Below are 21266 nucleotides of genomic sequence, written 5' to 3'. Positions count from 1 at the left end.
GAAAACACAATAGCCCAAAACAAACAGATGTCCAGCATAAAACACAAAAGAATTATTTCAATCGTTTTAAAAGTAGAGGAGAGAAGACTCTACTGTTTATTCTCAATAGAAATCCTCCTCATGGTACAGTACATAAATATGCAGTTTTTGTGGAACAGGGGGTTACCAAAAGGGTAAAGTGCATAGAGTGAGAAATTAGTGCTCGTGTAAGATAGAAAAGGACCAAGAGGTCAGGGGGTGGTGAATTTCAAAATGTCTTTGAGTCCAAGGTTAAGATAATCCTTGGCGTGGTTCAACAAGAGCCTGCCCTCAATGGTTATTATGCAAAAAAATGTCAATCATTTGCTCGTTGCTAAGTACTTAGCCCTCACATTTTTTGTTACAGGTGTCCGCCCACACTGCTGGGGTTACATGAATGTAATGTAACTTTGCTCCTTCCCTTCACCTTCCCGTCCTGATGAAGACCCGTCCATGAGGAAATAAACTGCCCTTCGTATCCTTGGGTCGAAACGTCGACAATCTCCCCCTCTTTGAGCCTGCATCTTTTGTGCCCCTGCCCACTCACCCCTCTGAAAATACGAAGCAACGAGCAAATTGATCGCCGTTAAGACAGCAAAAAAGATTGACATTTTTTTGCATAATAACCATTGAGGGCAGGCTCTTGTTGAACCACGCCAAGGATTATCTTAACCTTGGACTCAAAGACATTTTGAAATTCACCACCCCCTGACCTCTTGGTCCTTTTCTATCTTACACGAGCACTAATTTCTCACTCTATGCACTTTACCCTTTTGGTAACCCCCTGTTCCACAAAAACTGCATATTTATGTACTGTACCATGAGGAGGATTTCTATTGAGAATAAACAGTAGAGTCTTCTCTCCTCTACTTTTAAAACGATTGAAATAATTCTTTTGTGTGTATGCTGGACATCTGTTTGTTTTGGGCTATTGTGTTTTCTCTTTTATGTTTCCAAAATTCTTCATTGCAGGATTGATTTTGCATGTGGAATAAGAATTGAACAAAGTTCTTTTGAAATAATATCAAATATTGTGTGTGGAAGTTAACGCCCAGGACCACCATATCTGTAACACTCAATACCCAGGTCCTAGGACTTTCTTTGGGTTACCCCGTATATAATAACGGCTTGACAGGGTAGGACACACTGGAGGACGTTAAGGTTTCCAGTTCTAAGGACGAAAATGAGGAAAAAGCAAGTAAAGGCATCGACGGCCAAACGTACCAAAATTGGGAAAGTTCCAAGTAAATCCAATTAAATAAAAGTGGGGTAGATTCAGGAGGAAATGATGAGCACTCGCAACCTGTTTAGAAAAGAGTGGAATATGGTCAGGGCCGACTGGAGATCAAAACCATCCCTGGCAAAAATGTTGAAACCAGCCTGACACAGAAAGAGGCCTAGAATGGAGCCAGGTGGGCCTTTCTTGGCTAGGTCAGTGCTGTCGTCCAGCTCTGAAAGCTGCCTCCATGTGTAAGTCGGCAGCCCAGAGCAGCGATAAGGCCAGACATGCCCTTAGTATGAAAGATTCTGAGATGAAAGACTACCAAGCATGAATAAGAGATCACACCAAATAGAACAAAGAATTAAGTCTGGCCCTCTTAAACAGTTGCTATGAAAGACTGCTTGCTTGTTGCAAATATTGCTGTCATTGATTCACAGTAACCGCTATGTGTACCTGGGATTTGTAGTTCCTTTTCTTTTCTTTGGTTTCAAACTCTGAATGCCTGCATAAGCTGTGTGAGAAAGAGGCATGTCATGTTTTGAGGTCAGTTCAAACAGCAGAAAGGTAACAAGTATTGGCAAAGCCAATAGATCTCAACGACGTGATAGTTATTGCCTTTGCGAATGTCTTCTAGCCATGTATACATGCATATTCCTATCAAATATACACTTTTCAATTTTGGTAGACCTATAGTAATTCAACCAAACAAAAGCTTCTAATTTAGTAGTCTGGAATGCATACAGGAGAGCTACTCACAGGTTGGTGGAGAGCTCCCAGTGGCTCACGAGCTACTTGTTGGAGAAGCCTGAAACAGAATGGTTCCTACAGTGAAACTTAAAGAGTTGCATGCAGCCCTCCACAACACATTGAAAAACAGATGTTGGACAATACTTTCATGGTTAGAAGCCACTTTCAATAAATCAGTTACAAAAAGTAGTGCCCGGGTCGAAGACTTGCTCACTTGGGGACTTTACCATGTCCTCTTGCAAACCTGCTCACAGAAGAACACATCCCTTTCGGCTCCACTAAGGAAAATAACATAAAGTGCGAGTTACACCATGCGCATATAGACACAGAGCGCTTCACTGTAGCCCCAGATACTCAGCAGCAACCAGTCTCCAATATAAGAGATGTGCAGACAAAGGGAATCTGGGAAACAGCTAGGAGGATTATAATTTGACATCCAGAACTGCACAGAGCAGCCACTTGCCTGCAGGGCCAAGGCAGCATCCAGCACAAACTTCTCACCACCACCTATACCCAGATCAGGGAGAAAGAAAAGAACCTTCATCCCCTCTATAGTCAACACTACAACCCTGCACGCTGACAAGCGATTTACGCGAGACGATACCATGGGATGTCCACTTACACATCCCTTTCAAAACTAAAGATTGGGCACTGGAGCCCTAGTTGTTCACTGTAAACATAACAGACATCTTGGTTTTCCACAACTAATAGGTCAAACAACTAACTTACACTGAGTTAATTCTTAGGCTTCGGCCCAGGATACAAAAGATGGATTGAAATGATTGTGACATCTGACATAGAACAAAGAGTAGGTCATCTGATACCAGTGACCTAAAAGACAGCATGAATAGAATTGGTTAAAATTGTGTTTTTAGGGGATGTGCACTTTGCTATAGGTCAGTGAGTTGTAAGAAGCTCTATAGTCGCCAAATTGTCCAGAATTTTAAATAGCAATTTATTGTGTTTTCATTCAAAATTGCACTCGTCGTGTATTTACACAGGAAGTAACACGCCATGGCTTTTTCTAAGCTTCCCACAGTGCACTATGAGGGTGGGTTGTGATAGTCTAAGTGAACTATATACCAAACATTCCATATCCTCGTCGCCATCTTAATGCATGGCACTTTTTTCAAAATAGCAGGTCTTCTAGAACAGTTTTCATCGAACTGGGCACATCATATTACACTCATAAAATGTAAGTAATCATTTTAGTAATTACCATTCCATTCTTACTAAAATTATTTAGACCTTTGACAAACTGTGCACGCCTGCGTTATGTCATAAACATCCATAGACTCAGCAGGTCATAAGTACTAGATATTATAATCTTTACTATTTTTCATACTTTGACAAGGTTTCCCAAGTTAAAAAGCTACTTTTGTCCTTGCACTAGGTTTTATTTCAAGTGGAAATAACCCGCCCTAGTGTGGCAGCCATGCTAAAATGCTGGGTGTGGGCGGGGTCATCATGATGCAGCTCAATACCATATCACCGCAATAGTCGTTTCTGAGTTATTGGAAGCAGGCTGTATATCTTCTCAGGGATTGAACACAGTATACAAAGAGAAAGCCCCAACAACACCCAAGCCATGGGAAGTAACACGTAGTCGCTATAGTGTTTAGAGAATCTGCACGAGCACTCGTGCACAAAGCAAGCAGCGACGAAGGAGGGTGCGGGATGAATGGAGCTTGGAGCACTGGAAAAGAAGCTCAAAACAAGTCCAAATCCTGGGGAAAAAAAACAAAACAAGCACTGTTCCACACAAGGACGAGTTACACAAAAATTACGCGAACACATCGATAATTTAGCTCAACACAACAACATCACAAGTTACACAAAAATACACAGATACATTGATTATTTAGCGCAACCTAGAAAATTTAAATATTTATCTTTGGAGCAGCAGTGTTTGTGATGAGATAAGAACAAGATTTACAGCCCTGTTTACAGAAATGGAGCGAGTAGAAAAAATGAGGGCATGTGTAAAGTGCTCCAAATCAAAGAAAATGTAGTTCTCAAAACATTTGCTAATATGGGAACTGGGGGTGGATATTAATAATTGGTGATGGGCAGGCTAAACACTAGAAGTGGCATGATGCATGCATGCCTTGGACAAATGGAGAGAGGGACTATCCCAGGGACCAGGAGCCAGCAGCCAGCAAATGGGAAGCCTATGGGCGGGCTGAAGTCCACAAAATATGTACAACATGTCTATCCGAAACAGCGCGTTCTGTCTAGAGCCCAGACCTAAAATGGTTGTGGACAATGTAAGCAATGTTGTGTTCAGATGAAACTTAGCTTTGTGTTAGTAAACCAAAGTGGCAGGACAACAAACTCTAGTTATCACACCATTCTGGTGAAATGTGATTTCATTTAGGTATTTTATCATTTTTTTGTGGGACGCGGGTGCTACATAGAACAAAAAAAACATTTTGCCGCGTCACTTGTATGAATGCGATTTAGAAATTAGTCAGGCCACCCCTGTCCTGTGGCCTCCTGTGAGTGTACACAGAAGCACATGGCCCTGGCATTTAAACAGTTTTTCATAACTCACAGTCCACATGCATGATGGCTCATCTAACACTGTGATTTAGAACTGGAAAAAGAAAAGCTGCTGGTGTGAAATTGCAAATGATTTGGATAGGCTCGAAATAGCTCCGTCAAAGCAATTACAAAATTAAAACTGCGGGGCTGCAATTAAAGAGGTCTATTATCCTGGCGCTGTATTGTCATCAATGGTAAACTGTTTTGTAATTATTACACGTACCCATCAAGCTCCAGTGCTGTGATGCACGATTGAAAAGCAAAGATGTGTTCTTATGCTCATGCTGCTGTTTTATATTCAACTGTACGACTAGAATGACCTTGATGAACGAAAAATATGAGCAAAGTGGTGATGGTCCATCATTTCCCATTATATTATGAAAACAGTCAAACTGGAATCCAGAGGGTTATCTAATAAACAGTTTTTTGATAAACTCAGTCCCATTTTGAGAACAAGTGGACTTCAAGTGGCATAGCCACCTTCGGCTTTGTGTGGCACGGTTTTAGGTTAATCGCTTGCCTTATTGTGGGACTTGTAGTTCTCTTCTTTACCTTAATCAGTGTTGATCTGGCTGTTATGTAATGAAATGTGCTGCTGGTTAAAAGAAAAGACTCTCAATGGTTCACATGCCGGCAGCTGCCAGAACGGAAAGTGTAGATTACATTGTGTGCAGATAATCTCGCAGAACTAGGTTGAGAATGTATCTTAAAAGGGTAGACCAGTACCTAAACCTGGCTTGACAGCACTGTTGTCTGTTGACCTATTGTTGACAGAAAGTATAGGAAAGTGAAATAGAGAAAGAAATATGAGAGGGATGATGAATGATGAATATGTTGGTAGAAGGGGGAAAAGTGTGTGTGTGTGTGTGTGGGCGTGTGGGCGTGTGTGTGTGTGTGTGTTTGTGCACTCTTAACATTTGTCCATTTTAGAGCCCAAACAGTTATATTGATGGTCCTTTGTGTGCTTCTCTTAAAAATCACTTCTAGAGACATCACTAAATGTACAAGGGGCTATTTTACACCTCAAAAGTACCCTCAATCATCACTCATTACATTCTTTATCTCATGGAAACATTGTATACAGAAAGCAACAACTGATAGTGTTGCGTTTTTTCATTGTAGCATAGCATTTTTGGCAGGACTGAAAATGTAAACCAGAACTATTGGCTTTGACAATGCTTAATGTTTTTCATTTTACTTTATTTTATTTTTTTAATGAGTTAGTCATTATAAAAAATTGTTAGTCTCTCAGCCAGTGTTGCTGAGCTTTCCTTCAGTAATCGGCCTTGCAGACGCTGTTAAATGACTGGGGGGGGGGGAGGGTCAGTAAAAAGCTTTAAAGTCCTGGGTTAGGTATTAGACCTTGGTCCAGTAATTATCTGCACTTTAGCAGAGTAGTTTGGCCTGACAATCTTTATCTGCCATGAAAGTCAGTGTTACTGGTAAGACGGTAGAATGCATGATTACTGTAAAAACGTCTGAGGCATAAAATGGTTCTTTCATAAGCTTTCTGAATTGTCAGTTTTTCTCACGTATACTCAGGCGTTACCAGGGCAAATAAAGCACCTAGTCATAAATTGAAGAGAATGCTTGTTCATGAGAATGTGAATTGATCTCATGGGGTTTCTTCATCTGCTGTAATGATGTTCTCTCTGTATGGCAAAGCGCTGGTAAAAACATACATAGAACAGAAACATAGCATCGAAGACGGTGGTTCTTAACCTGTGGTCTGCGGACAGCTGGGATTCTGCAATGCTTATTCTTGGGGTCCGCATCTGATTACAAAATTGAATAATGTTAAAAGAATAATAAACTATAAAGACATTAAAACGCGAAATTTAGAATTCTTATTTTTAAAAACACTAAATTTGAAGAAATGTGAAATTGGAGGCTAGAAATTAAGTGGAAATGCTTTGCTTGATTTGCGGGAGCAGCACAAGTACAGTAAATATAATCTGGTATGAACAATTGATAGCCCCAGTTGAAACACCGATATACGCAGCGACGGCTCGTCCAAAAGGGCGGAGGAGTGTTGCTCCGCCTGCTACGAGTGCAGCAGGCAAACACACAGAAATAAAGTGGCATCATAATGCCATTTTATTTTGCCACCGCATTGTATTGTATAGCCCGAGCGTGAGGCAAGGGCTAAATCCTGCTACTGCAGGATTACTGCTGCCCCTTTCAGTGCGCATGTCGGGTTGGCCGGCTGGCTGCCTACGTCCAGCCCAACATGAGCACTGTAGACCCAACATCCATCGGCTTGCAAGCTCAGGCACCACAGCCTCAACATGGAGTGCCGGATTAGCCTGCTCCCACCAATCCTGGAGCTGCTCTCACCTTGAGAGCAGCTCCCGGATTGTTTGGATTCGCGTTCCACTGAGCAGGAAGGAAGTGTTTCCTTTCCTGCTCGTGGACACTGGGGAGGAAGTGCCATGCCGAGGAGAAGTGCAGCATTTATGGTCGCGCCTACTATATTTTATAACCGATAGCCGCCACTGGTTATACGTGGACTATGAGAGCAGGCATTTGAAGCAAAAAGACAAATTGATGTGCTAGATAAAGTCTACCATATCGTTTTGTCTTTCCGAAATAGAGGCTAATTTTACAAAGCTCCAACACTACAATAACAAATTTGATTTTTGTGCATTTTTTCGTTTGTGAAATAACTATAATATGTGTATTTGTTCAATTTACCCTTGTTTCTGTATTTTGTGTAATGTTTTGAGGGGGAGTTTGTAGAAATTGCTTAGACTAGCCCGATCCGACCCCCTCTCCCCCCCCCCCACCCCCCCCCCCCCTCAGCTTCCAGTAGAGATTCAGTGGGGGTCGCCAGAAGTCAAAAGGGGTCATGCATGGAAGGAGTGTGCAGGCCTGAGGCAGAGAAAAACTAGATCCTAGATATCTTTGATTGACAGACGATTGCCCCTGGGCACTGAATGCCAGACTTGTTTAGTCTAGTTTAAGGCTCAGGTCTGGAATGGGTTTCGTTCTGTGTGTATATGCTTCCCTGGGTAGCAAACGTGCCATTTTGTTCCATTCGTTGACACACTTTGTAAACTGCCATGCAACCTAGCAGGTGGGTAATACTCCGGTGATTTGTAACAGATGGTATATGGGTCACCGTGATAGTTTCAGGGCCTGTACTTATCACTTGAACCCTACGGAAAACCAGGAAAAGAGGAATTAATATTAACCTTATTGTAAACTGGAAGTACTTACCTTTTCTAAATTGTTCAGAATGAGAAACACGAGCTCTAGTAACCTCCCTCCCTTTCATGGCCAATGGAGACAGCGCACACTGGGGACTGGATGGTGCTCTGTTCAGGCAGTGCTTAATTTGTAAAATATTAAGTGCCAGGGCTCTGACCAGGAGGTCACTGTAGCTTGCACTGCCCATCACCCTTGTCATCGCTGCCAAAACAACTAGTAACCATCTCTCTCGCGCCTGTAAATGCGACAGTTAACATTATTACAGGTACCCAAAGCTAAAGGAATGGCTGGGGAGGCAAGTATGAGCAATTTTATGCATATTGTATTCCTAAACAACCGTTGTTATCCCCATCTCTAAATTAGATGAGCAGCGCCACCATCTGGTAGACTGTTCTAAGCATGGTGTTGATAATTAGGTGCCGAGCACTGGAAACCAATTAAGTGGCTGTGCTGAGCACCGGAAAGCACCGGCTCAAATTAAGCACTGTGTTCAGGTGAGTTGTCAGAATCATCAACATGTTGGACGTGTCTCATTTACCTGGCAACATAACTGTAGTGCAGGTGTCGGCTCCTCCCTTCCAGGCACATGTTGTATGAGCTTCACTTGTTCAACCCCTGCTTTAATGTCTGAAGAAGAGTTTAAGTATTGTCCGAGAAGACCGGGTATGCTGCTGGTCCTAAAAATATGTCACTCACCCCGGCCTCACCTAAGTAGCGTCGCATCCCTGCTGCCCTCACATCCCTGCTGCCCTCACTCCATACTGATGTACAAAATGGAGGTTGGTAGGCAACAGGGGCGTAATGCAGATGCCTGCAGCCCCCGAGCGGCTCCGTCGCTAATGCGAAGGAGGGTTGCCCCACTGCTCTGTGAGCAGTTGACAAAAGGAAAAATAAAATGATAATAACAAACGTTATCATTTTATTTTTCCATCTGTGACTCAGCTGGTTAGGTCCGGGGCAGGGCTGCACGTCACCAGAACAGTGGTGGCACTCTTGTAAGTGGGCATGAATGTTTGGCCAGCCTTCTAGTGTGAACCAAACATTCATGCGCACTTTGCATGTTCTCCACCCAGACTACATTAAAACATGGATGGAGAACCTGCCCAGGCCCCCAGTCCCTCTCTGAGCGCCGAACCACAGCGCTCAGACCAATCACAACGCTGCCGCCATAAGGCAGCATTGTGATTGGCTGGGAGAGACTGGGAGCCTGAGTGCTTCCTGGTTCCTGCTTCCTTCCTGCTCCTGAGCTCCACTGAAGAGGATGGTGAGAAAGCGACTGGCCGGTGTGCAGGTAAGTTTTTTCATTGACCCCCCACCCTCCCCCCCCCACACACACTTTCCCCTCGCCACAGCTGCAACCCCTGTGGGACAGGGGAGCCCCAAACCATAGAGGGTCCCCACTAGCACTTCAAAAGGTCCCATTAAGCCCAAGGTCAATGAATATCTGAGATATGCAAGACTTTGGGGCCACATCACATTTTGCAGAGGTGCCCATCATTGTGTGTTACGCCTTTGGTATGTAGTTGACTAAGCACACAAGCTGTCTCTCTTGGGTGCTGGTGATTGAAGTGATAGGTCACTGACACTGGTAAAGGTTTAGTTTAAACTAGGTGCCCTATGTAAAAAGTAACTCTAAAGTGAAGTATTTTGGGAAACGTGTGCAAAATCTTCTAACCAAAAAATAGGAAGATTGTCCAGTGTCTTAAGGGTCTTTTGAAGAAGATAATTCTTAATTGATTTTCTCTGAATGGAGTTTAAAATGATGATCTTTTTTTAAACTCGGGGTATAGGACAAATTGCTTTATAGGCATCTAAAAGTAAATTAATGAGTATTTATAAGGTCGATACTCTAAATGACGGATTAAAGTGATTAAAAACAAGTACCTGTAAATGGATTTGAATTACTGAATTGAGCCCAGAGTGATTTTTCGTGAGTTACCCATAGGGACTTATAGAAGAGACCAATAACATAAGTCCTTTCACACCCTTTGCCTTTCTTTGGCACGCAAAGCTGGTGTTTGTGTCTATTTCTTTGCAAACTATTTTATGTTTAGTGTTGTAAACTATTTTAGTTCATAATACGTGTTTTACTAGTTCTGTTTATAGAGTGTTTTAGTCTACATAATTTGACATACTGATGATGCTGATATGATTATTTAATTTGTAGCGACCGCCGCAAAACAAAAGTTGGGGGGTGGACAAGGAATTTCGAGTAAAAATAATAATGCCGCTCAGACAGAGCCTGCAGCTTTTCTCCAACCTGGCTGTGCAACACATCTGGGTTGGTGAAATAGAATTTGCGTGTGTCTGTTTGGCCAGCCTAAGACAGTCGGCCAAACTGACATGCGCACTTCTAAGTGCCCACAATTCCTCCGGCCCTGCCCTAAACACACTCACGCCTCAGCCAAAGTCAGTCACAGAAAAATAAAATTATATTATTGCTTTATTATCATAATATTTTAGTGTGACTGACTGACCAGTGGAAAGACACTCCTTCGCCATTACGGAGGAACTGCAGCTGAATTTAATAAAGTTTAAAATATGTCTGACATACTGCTTTCTTTTTTGATTTCTGAATAGTTCTAAAATAAAAAGAACTGCAGTAGGCATCTGTAAACTCACTACTAAAAGCAGACTAAGGGCTCAGATTGGATGCAATGGCTTTTACAAGCATGTTTGAGTTTTGACTCCACCGATGAGGATTTCGAATAGCATCTTATTCCAAGGAGAATCTTGGAACTACAATGTAGATTCTGTCCGAGGACCCTGCTTATACTGATTTAGATTGTTGCTGTGTGCAGTTTTCCCAGTAGTCCTGCCAGTAGCATATTGCAGTGGTTTAGCTTAATACTACTTATAACTCAAAGTGTCTACATGCATATTACTCTCTTGATGTAGTAAGGAGTAATTTTGTTTTGTTTCCAAAGATGATACTTTTTATAGACTATGCTTTTATCCCTGCATTGACCAGAGCTCATTGCAAAGCAGCTCCCATCCTGGCAGACAATATTAAAAGAAATCTTAACAGTGTAAAAATCTATATCCACCCAACATTTGAGATGTGATTGGGATTGAGGAGAAAATCTATTACATTCTTTCTGTAATGGCTGAGTTTGTGGATCAACCGAGATGTTGCCTCCTTTAGCAACTGGTGGAAGATCCTAATGCTGGTTACCTCAGAGCAGTAAACTCTTGTTTAATTAAAAATGTGATTCAAAATGCCGATTAGGTGATTAGACCAGTTCTCAAGCTAAGCAATTGCCACCCAAAATCTCACCTTCATTGAAACTCTTCGAAATGGGCTTTCTTGCCTTATCTGAAAGGCCAGTATTGTGGTTCCCTATCAATAAAATGTTGTATGCTTCATGGCGTTCTCTTAGAGAGTACAGATGTGATTTTTGAATCATTTCAAACAACTATTACTTACTCTGGGTGCATCCACCCATCAGTTATAGCTTGTCTGTACTATTGTAGGTAGGAAACAATTATATGTAAATTATTCTTGGCCACACCACAAAAAGGTACAGCTCAGTTCAAACTCTTAGCTCACATCACTCTAAATGCTGGCACATGCAATACACATGTGTTTCTGACTTGTTGGGCCTTATGTCAGAAAACACTAACTTTGTACTCTGGATTCAATGGGAGCAATGCACTTGTATGTCTCTAAGCGCCTCTCCAATGACCACGTTCACTGAGAATATGAGGGTTAGTACTGAGAACAGAAAATAGAGATACCAGATACTACCACTCTGACTCGTCACTTCTGATGGGCACTCATTTCTGCAAGTAGACGTATCTAAAGAAAATCGTAGATATTTAAATTAGCTTCCCTGAAAGACGTGCATCTAACCACACATTGAAAAGGTTATACCTTAACTGAATCTCTGTGTAACTACCTCTTTGTAGTCTGATATGAAGCTTTCTATTTCTGAAACTGAAGCATACCATAGTTCATTAACAATTCTCCCCTACTAGTAAGATACCTACCTGAAGCTTTGGAATTGTGCACTCTCTGAAGATAAACTTCATTTCTACTTGGCTCGTGTGCCACTGGAAAAGGAATTAACAGATATACACATTTTGTGGTTCCTATTGCTAGCACATCATATATCAGTTATTAAGAACTGTGAGTACCTTACGCAAAATCATATCTAAAAAAACATGTACAGTATTATCTTGACATGATAACTCTTCCTGTTTCGTTACAGGATCCAACCCCAAGTTCAACTGTTATGACCTGGGATCTGATGCTGAGGAAAGCCTAGCAAGATACTGCAAGAACTAGTATCTTTTCTAAGATGCTCTTAGTTTTTAATATTGGAGGGCAGCAATTCAAAGGTATTGCCTCACAGGCATTAAATCTACTGCTTATGAGGAAAACTATTGATACTAGATAATTAATTCTATCCATGATCCTATTGGTAAAAGGCAGAGGACATGGAGTGTTTTAACACTGAATTTGAATGCCTTACTTCTTTACATTAAAGTTAATAAAATAGTTTGAACAAGAGATGTGCAGGCAGAATAAAAATCTGTCTCTGTAGTAACAGATGGAATTTTGTCACATTCCTCTTAATCAAAATGCAAATTCGACTGAGAGGCGGGAGCTATATACATCCAAATGGATACCTATTTCTGTAGTGACACTGAACCCATGTCAGTGTATTATATATAATGGAGAAATACCACTTCCTTGGTAGAGGAGCAATCTGTTACCCTTCCGTAAGAAAGGAACAAGATCCAACCCCAGCACATTTCAAATTATTGTACCCTTGGTAGCGAGGGGACGTTATTGGGCAAGTTAATGTTGAGACACTTAGTAGAATGGACAAACAACTTGGGGATTCTACGTCTTCAGCCAGTAGTTTTTAGATCATAGTCCTGCACAGTAGACAACATCATGGCAACTGTGCTGTTTGGCTTCAAAGAGTATCCCCTTGAGCCCCAACCTCAATTGTTGCTTAGTGGATTGCTCTTAAGCTTTTGATCGAGTGTGAAAAAGTGGAAGCAAGCTCAGAAAGAATTAAGACCGAAAATGGCCTGAAACAAGGCTGTGTGCTTGCCCCTACATTGGTTAATTTATACATAGTACACGTACTGCTGTATCGTGAAATTGTTTATTTCTTGCTCACTTAAGTGGCTTCTAGATCCCCCCCCCCTTTAACATACGCTGATGACCAGATAACTATAAGTCACATCTCATTTGCACTCCAGCAATGGATACATCATTTGTCAATTAACCCTTTGCATGCTGATGACGGAACCGCTCCGTCATCAGCTGCGGTGGCGCTGTGCTGATGACGGAGCGGTTCCGTCATGGCCCGCCCGACGCTCCTGCGCGGCGCGAATTCCGCGCCTGCGCTGAGCGTTCTATTGAGCGGGCGGGGCCATGATGGAACCGCTCCATCATAAGCACAGCGCAACCAACGCTGTTGACGGAGCAGTTCCATCACCAGCATGCGCCTGCCGCATTTCCGCCCCGCCCCTTAGCACTGCGGGGGAATAGCCGCCGCAGTGAAGGGGTTAATAATGCTGCAAACTATTTAAATATCAATATGAAAAAAATCTTAACATTTGGCAGTAAAAAAATGTAGCCATTGCTACAACCTTGAGAGATCGAAAGTAGAATAGATTTTGGTGTACAGTTGTTTGTGGAAGCTCTCACACCTGTTTTACGGTGGGATCACTTTAAACTTTGTTTTTCGCAGTGAATTTCTAGCGCTTTTTTTTAATGTAAGGTAAGATCTTATTACCATACCTAACTATAACATCACTTTAACCTCAGTTTTTTTTTCAGTGAATTTCAGTTTTTTAAATCATATTCAGCCAACTCCCCCAACGAGCATGGGTGTTGGCCATGCACAGCATAGGTTTAGAAGCAGGGTCTGGTGTCCAACCAGATCCTACACCCAACCTACTAGGGGCAGATAACTCTGCCATTGTGCACGGCCTTTAACCCTGTGCCCAAACCACCACAGTTGGTTAACCCACCTCTCCACACAGCATATGGCCATGCCCACCAAACGTTAGGCCATGGGGCTTTGCCTCCAGCAAGGCACTGGGGCCAACTTCACTGTGGGCGGTCATCTCCCTACTGCACACAGTCAAAGGCTTTGCACGCAGTAGGGTTGACTGTTGGGTCCAGTCTCCGGCCAGACCCTGCATTCAACCCTCCTTCTCCTACTCCCTGCAGGATGGTCAACCGAGTTCTTGACCCTTGTAATGGCATCCACAGCATTTTTTTTTGGTTGCAGCCAGCCAATTAGATTGCTCAGTACCACAGGACCAGTGGCACAGTACCAACATGGCAGATGATCGAAAAAGCTCTGTCTGCCAATTAGAGGGCCCTAAAATGTTTTTCTTTTTTTGGTATTGCAAGACTCCTGCGAGACCAACTGTCAAGGTGTACATATTTTGTAACAATTTTATTACCACCCCAAACCCCTCCTTTAAAGCACGTGTTGAAAATGGCTGAGTAAAGGCCTTAGGTTCAAAATGTATGTAATTTACATTCAGCTATTTTTTCTGTAGCAACGTCACAAGATTCCTGTGGGAATTAACATGGGAAATCAACGTGTGTTTGTGAAGTTCAATGTGCTATGTAAGGCTTATTCCATTGCATATGTTCATGTGTATTTGTTTCAATAAAAAAAAGCAGGATGCACATCTTTAAATTATGTACGTAATATATAAACCTCTGGGCTGACTTGATTTGCGTTAGGAACGTAGGCAACTTTTCTCCTTTAAAAAATGGAAGATGTCCGCGCTCTCATACTTCAGCCAGGTGGTCCGAAGACGCCGTTAGTGGAAGCAAGCTCTACCCGCATGAGGTTTTGACTGATTCTTGGAAATATAAAGACTTGTGAAAAATAAAAAAACACCTCATTGATATCTAGCAAGAGAATCTACCACCTCGGGAGACAGCTTAAACCTACAAGAATCTCTCTAACTATATACAAAGAAGAAGAAAATAGATGTGCCTGATATTCTGAAGATACAGGTACCTGTCACATGGAACTAAATACTGCACTTCTGAGTACAGCAGTTAATATTTATCTGGCTTGGACACCTAAATATTAACAGGTGACATAAACATTTACAAACCTTTAATGTAACCTGCAACATTATAGTTACTTTGGAATAAATATACTGAAGATACCCCTACCTCCAAGAACAATGTATATTTATTGGCCCTGATGAAGGTGGCATAGTGTTATGTTTGCACCGAAACGTACATTGGCCACTTACAGACAACGGAAAATCTAACTGAGAAGGATCCCCAAAAGAAGGAAAATAAATGACAAAAACTTTGGGTCTGACATCTGTGTATAACATCTAAACAATATCCCCTGTGGGGGCTCTTGTAAATTCGGTTGATTGTATGATTTTTTATGATCTTTTGTGTGTTGTATGCAAGAAACAGCATGTATGAACAGTATGATTGGTGAGACTGATTTGGATGAATGAATAAAGCTGTTCTTTTTTAGCTTTACTTTCTTATATTAGAATGTTTAGGTGGGGGCACTAATTGAAATTGTGTATTTGTACTTACTGTAAAATTACTCTTTTTTCTAAAAATATAGGAATGATCATATTTATGTACTTTTATTTGTGTAAAAAAATCCTTTTGAAAAATACTAAAAAAATGGCTTTTTGAAATGAATTATAAACTAAGAGAAATAAATGATAAACAAAGCCTATATACTGGTTGTCGCATATATTGATATAGGTTTGCTGTGTCCTTGTAAGAAAATGGTTTGAGTAATACCAACTTGTTGAAATTAGATAGGTCAGTCCAGAGGTTTATATATTACGTACTTTTCAGTTTTTCCCCCTCCTCTAGACCTAAAAGAAATTAATATTGGGGGTACTCTTACCTATTATAAAATCTTTAAATTATTACAGTAAAGTAAAGTCACATTGAAGAGGACTTGTGACTATTTAAAAAATGTTTCCCTGTGTAGAGTGTTTTTCTGATGTTTAATTTGCTATCCAGTGGTAATAAATTGCAATTTGACCTTTGCACTTTAGTAATTAATGTGTATTTATGAGTATAGTAGCTCTAAATAGAATATGTTACTAGGACATTCTATTCCACCAGCAAATCTATACCAAGAATATCTGTCCTGATGAGCATTCTAATTTTCTTATCCTTGCTCGAATTGGATTATAAACCGTTATCCAACAATAATGAGGAAACAATAGTGTATTGTGTGCGCAGAACCAAGATGTTTGTGTAGGAACCCAATGGTAGAGTCTGCGTCACAGGTGGACAATTCTGTATTAATGGATTTAAATAAGGGTGGGAAAGGGTGTAGGTCAGGTGGAAGGCCATGCACATATGTCTTAGTTTTCAAGGTATATTTTTGGGGGGAATATTTCAAGAAGTCCGAAATCCGAAAGAGGAGTAGACGTATTTCTCCTGTCTTTAATTTCCCGTGTTTGTCTTTGAATCGAGCTATTTTTTTACATTGTTTTTTATTTGTATTAGTCAAGCAAGCAAATGAGAGTGACAAAGCCAACAAATGCTTAGCAATATGTAATGGGTCTTTCCCAACCACACAGCCTGTGCTGTCTGGTGTGTGAGACCTAGGGATTAGTCCCTCACTTGCTTTAATCCTAAGGATAGTTGACGAAGGAGTCGCTGCAAACAAAAAGCACTCTGCTTTTAATTTATTGAAGGTATGTAATTACAAGAGGTAACAAAAACAAGTTCATTCAATGTGAGATAAAGTTAATTGAAATCAAATCAAAGCACATAGGTGACAAGTCGTACCTATGTATGCACTTTCTCAGTTATCTCTACATGTTGGATTGCAGTATTGTTTGACAAATAAAGGTAGTATGATCCTGTGCTCATTGTCCTCTATTTCTTTTTAATTACAGAGCAAGGAGATTGCTTTCCAACTTCATGAGGATTTAATGAAAGTTCTTAATGAGCTTTACACGGTAAGCGCGCTTATCTACACTCTCATGCCAAAGCTGCTGAGCAAAATCCCTTCTCGCTGTACGGTAAGCGCCCCTGACCAAGGCATGCTTTGCGCTGTGCACATGGACCAAAAATGAACATTTTGGGGGATGGATGGAGACTTTGGCTAGCTAATGAAAGAAGTTGAATGAAACTGTATGTTTTTCTTACACTGTGAGGTAGCTGGACTGTTCCCACAAGTGCATGTGTTCTGTAATATCTTCTGTGCTCCGTAGTGATGTATAGACGTTTTACAGATTATATGGAGACAATGCAGTATATAACTCTGAACATTCAGCAAACCCACCCACCAACCCCCTAAACATTCAAGAGTAAATGTATTGTTTAGTAATATTAGGGGATTATCGGTGGCCTTAATATTTGTTAATGCCCCTAAGAAGACCCCTTTGGAGCGGCAGTCTCCAGCAAGGATGGAAATGTTCTCCCACCTTGTCGGATATACATGCCGCAAGTGTGTGCCCCATATAATGGCAGGAGCAAATGGATCTGGGCGGGGCAGTGCTAGCAAAGCACACATCTACATTGATGCTTGTTGGGCATGGATGGAGAAGCACCTCCCCTTCTGGTGCACCTGGTAACTGGGCGTGGTTATCGGAGTGAATAAAGTGCTCATTCACCTCCCACGGACCTCCTGTGGAGTGGGAGAGGTTGATTTCTGCCATTTGATGTCACCCATCAAAAAAATGTTGTTTGGGCCTTAAATTCTAAAGCATTATTAACTTCTCTGTGAGCTTGTGGGTTGGAAGCCAAAATGGCGGATGAGCTCGTAGTTTCTTTAGATAAAGCTGGCATTTATGGAAACCCAAGAGGCCGCAAATCAGACATGCAAAAGGTAAATATTTGTATCCGCTTTTATGCATCGTTTGTTCTTGGCTGCATTGACTAAAAGGTTTACTTTTTAAATTTCAAATGATTTATGTTCATTCTAAAGAATGCTTTTGTTTGGAAAGCCTTTCAGATGATCCCTACCTTTCTGTTTACTTATGCCCCCATGGAATGTAAACTGCAGTCACTTTGTGCAGTGTGCCGTGTTACCTGTCAACAAAATTAGGTTATGAAAACAGCTTACTTTGAATTTAATGTCTGTACTTCAAATACTGTTATGACACAAGTCCTAGTTGACTTCATTAGTTTCATCGTCCCCTCTGACGCCTTCTGATCCTGCGCTTTTTGCAGAAATCTTGATTTTCATAACACTTCTAGACTGCATGTCCAGTAATAGTTTTTGCTGCCGTCTTGCTTGTTGACGACCCACCTGACTCGCTAGTGGAGAACTTCTCCTGCTGTGGTCAGTGAGGGGGTCTCATAGAGCTGACCGACCTTGGCATGTGGAGACTCAAACCAGCCAGAAGGATCACACGGCCTGCTTTCTGATTTCCATATAGATCAATATGCTGACGCAGTACAAATACTATGTTTGATACCTCTGCTTTGGGGTACAGAGGATCGAACCCCAACCTCGGCACATGAATGTCTTAAATTACTCTTGTTGTGCCTGTGCAGCTCCCACTGGAGATGATGTATTTACCTGGTCAATAGTACAACCTCCCTCTCCATGCCACATCACCTTCTGTCCCTTAACTTATATATATACTCCCATGACTAATTCAGATAAATCAGAAATATATTTAGCCATTCAATCAGATAGTTCAGTGGATTGGACCTTGCTCACTTGGACATCCAGGGACTCCTACCTTTCTTGGGTTTCTGAACTGGACAAAGCAGGGCACTAAGTTAGAGGTGGGTATCAAGCGACGTTGCCATCTGACATAAAGATAACCCTGGCCCCGCTGGACAGGTTAGGGTTGCATCATATTCCAATACTGTCTTTTTTGCTTCTGTCCTCCTTTGCGCACACATCCCCACACTATTATTATTATTATTATTATTCTGAGTTTTGTAGAGCGCCTGGTTACCAATAGGCATCCCCGCGCTTATCAGAACATAACACTACTAAAAGAGTGCAAAGATTAAACAGAGAACAAAAAAGTTTTTAAAAGTTTACGGAACCTGAGAAGACTGGCTTCGGAGCGCAGTTGTAAGGGCAGTGAGTTCCACAAGGAGGCCACATTTATTGAAAACCTTCTGCCACCAGTTCTTGCCTTTTTCACCCTGCCAACCTGAAGGAGATGTTGGTGGTCAGAGCGAAGGGAGCGAGAGGCCTTATAGGGCTGGACCATCTCCTCCAGAATAGGTGGACCCACCCCGTGCAGAACTTTGTGGGCGATGCAGAGTGACTTGAATTTCACCCTGTCCCTCACAGGGAGCCAGTGCAGTGCCCTCAACGCCGGGCGGGCAGATTGACGCCTAGGGAGACCCGTCAAAAGCCTAGCAGCCGCGTTCTGCACTTGCTGCAGTCTGTTCAGGGTAGATTCGGGTGCGCCCAGGAATAGCGCATTGCTGAAATCCAGCCGCGAGATAAGTCCCTGGATGAGAAGCCTTCGAGTGGCCACTGGGAGCAAGGGCAGAATCTTCTGGGCTGAACGGAGCAGGCCAAAGCACACGCCAGCAGTCTTTTTGGCATGGGTTTTAAATGATAGGTCCTGCTCCAGCCATACCCCCAAGCTCTTGATCTCCTGCTTGGGGGGGGGCATCGGTCCCAAACAGTCTGGCCAGCTGCTGGGGGGCAAAGATGGAGAGGAGTTCCCCAGCAGCATCAGTTCCGTTTTGGAGCCATTTAACTTTAGGGCTGAGCTGCACATCCACGTGTAGATCTTTTCAAGACACGTGTGCAGCCGGTCGGGATAGTACGCCGACTGGGAAAGGCCTACCACCAGCTGAGTATCATCAGCGTAACTGATGATTTTGATACCCAGCGGTCGTACCACATTCTCCAGGGGGGCCATGTAAACGTTGAATAAGGTAGGGCTCAATGAAGAGCCCTGTGGCACACCGCACTGGAGAGGGGTAGAAGATGATTTTTCCTGGCCTTCCCACACCTCAAATGTACGACCTTCCAGGAAGGAGGCGAACCATTTGAGGGCCAAACCCGTGACCCCCACCCCCGACAGCCGTTGGAGAAGCACCTGATGGTCCACGGTGTCAAAAGCAGCGCTAAGGTCCAGGAGGATCACTGCCACTGATCCCCCCGAATCCAGCATGCTCCGCTCAAATACTTTTCAGACTAAAAATATTCATGTCTTCTCCATAGATCAGGCATGGCCAGCTCTGGTAAGAGGGGCGGGGGCAGGGCAGTGGAGAGGGAAATGGGCAAACAACGGGATAGGTAAAATTACATAAATAATTAAAACCACTTGCCTTGCGCTCACCGCATCAGCCGCCCATGACCCGCCTCACCTCTCTTACCTGTGCCAGCCGCTCCTTCCACAGATCCTACTGAAAGCCCAAGCACCTGCTTTAATGACTCTTTGGTGACTGGAAGGGGAGAAGATGTTATCCAACTCAACTCACTTCCCCACACTATGGAAGACTGAGTGAGGGAACGCTGCCCAGCTCATCACCATGACGCACACTTTACAATTTCCTACAGAGCACTGCTTCATTCACTCCGATTTGCAGTCACTAATATCTTTCTGTAATAAACTTGTGTAATGGCCATACTTAAATTCATACGACTGACCTTGTCCTCAAAGTGACCTGTACTTGCTGCTTATGTTGCGAGCTCGCTCAGTAAATTAAATTTGTGTATATTTTCCGTCCAGGTTTGTATTCATGAAGACTAGAACCATGTTAAATTTGTTGTAGAGCAACATGAGCAAAGGAATATGAGGTTTGTTATGATTGGCATCTTTGGCGTGGTTTCCCTGACTTTTGGCCTCTGCCTCCTGTATTTTCGAAGCTGTGCTGGATTTAGTTTTGCTGGCTTACATGCTTTGAGCACTTTGCCACTGCTGATCAGTGTCAAAGTGCAAGTGCCTGTTTAAATTGTTAAAATTGGTTCTCCCTGATTGGCATATTCGATTTACTGGTAAGTCCTTAGTAAACTGCACTGAGAGTGCCAGGGCCTGTAAATCAAATGCTGCTAGTGAGCCTGCAGCACTGATTGTGCCACCCACATGAGTAGCCCAGAAAAGGTATCTCAGACCTGCCACTGCAGTCTCTGTGCGCAGTTTTTAACTACCATGTCGACCTGGCAAGTGCACCCACTTGCCAGACCCTAACCTTCCCTTTTCGTGCATGTAAGGCACTCCTATGGTAGCCCCCAAGGTACCACTATGGGCAGGGTGCAGTGTAGGTGAAAGGTAGGACATGTACTGGTGTGTGTGAGACGTCTTTATAGTGAAATACTGCCAATTTCCTTTTTCACTATTGAAAGGTTATCTGTCCCATAGGATAGCATTGGAGATACTTTGTAACATCTTACAATTAAAATTTCCAAATGGGACAAGATGGAGGAATACAGTTTAGGCTCTCTGAACTCAGAATTTAATAACACATCTTTTGGAAAAGATTGTTTATAAATTGTGTTTGAAAATGCCACTTTTAGAAAGTAGGCATTTTCTTTTTTAACTATTCTATGTGCCTCTGCCAGTTTGTGGATTGACTGTCTGGTTTTGGAATGACAGGGGCTGG

At 42.4% G+C, this 21266-nt stretch overlaps 1 protein-coding gene across 1 annotated transcript in view; it reads left to right on the top strand.

The window, feature by feature from the left end:
• SRGAP1 (SLIT-ROBO Rho GTPase activating protein 1) overlaps positions 1-21266 on the top strand; it is a 538479-nt gene that overhangs the window by 334186 nt on the left and 183027 nt on the right. The window contains exon 4 of the mRNA XM_086919057.1: positions 16631-16693. Within this exon, the coding sequence (XP_086775183.1) occupies positions 16631-16693 (63 nt within the window). The remainder of the gene's footprint in view (positions 1-16630; positions 16694-21266) is intronic.

Source organism: Lissotriton vulgaris, chromosome 1_1 (assembly GCF_964263255.1).
Source record: "Lissotriton vulgaris chromosome 1_1, aLisVul1.2, whole genome shotgun sequence".
Lineage (NCBI taxonomy): Eukaryota > Metazoa > Chordata > Amphibia > Caudata > Salamandridae > Lissotriton > Lissotriton vulgaris.
This window is presented reverse-complemented; position numbering and strand designations above follow the sequence as displayed.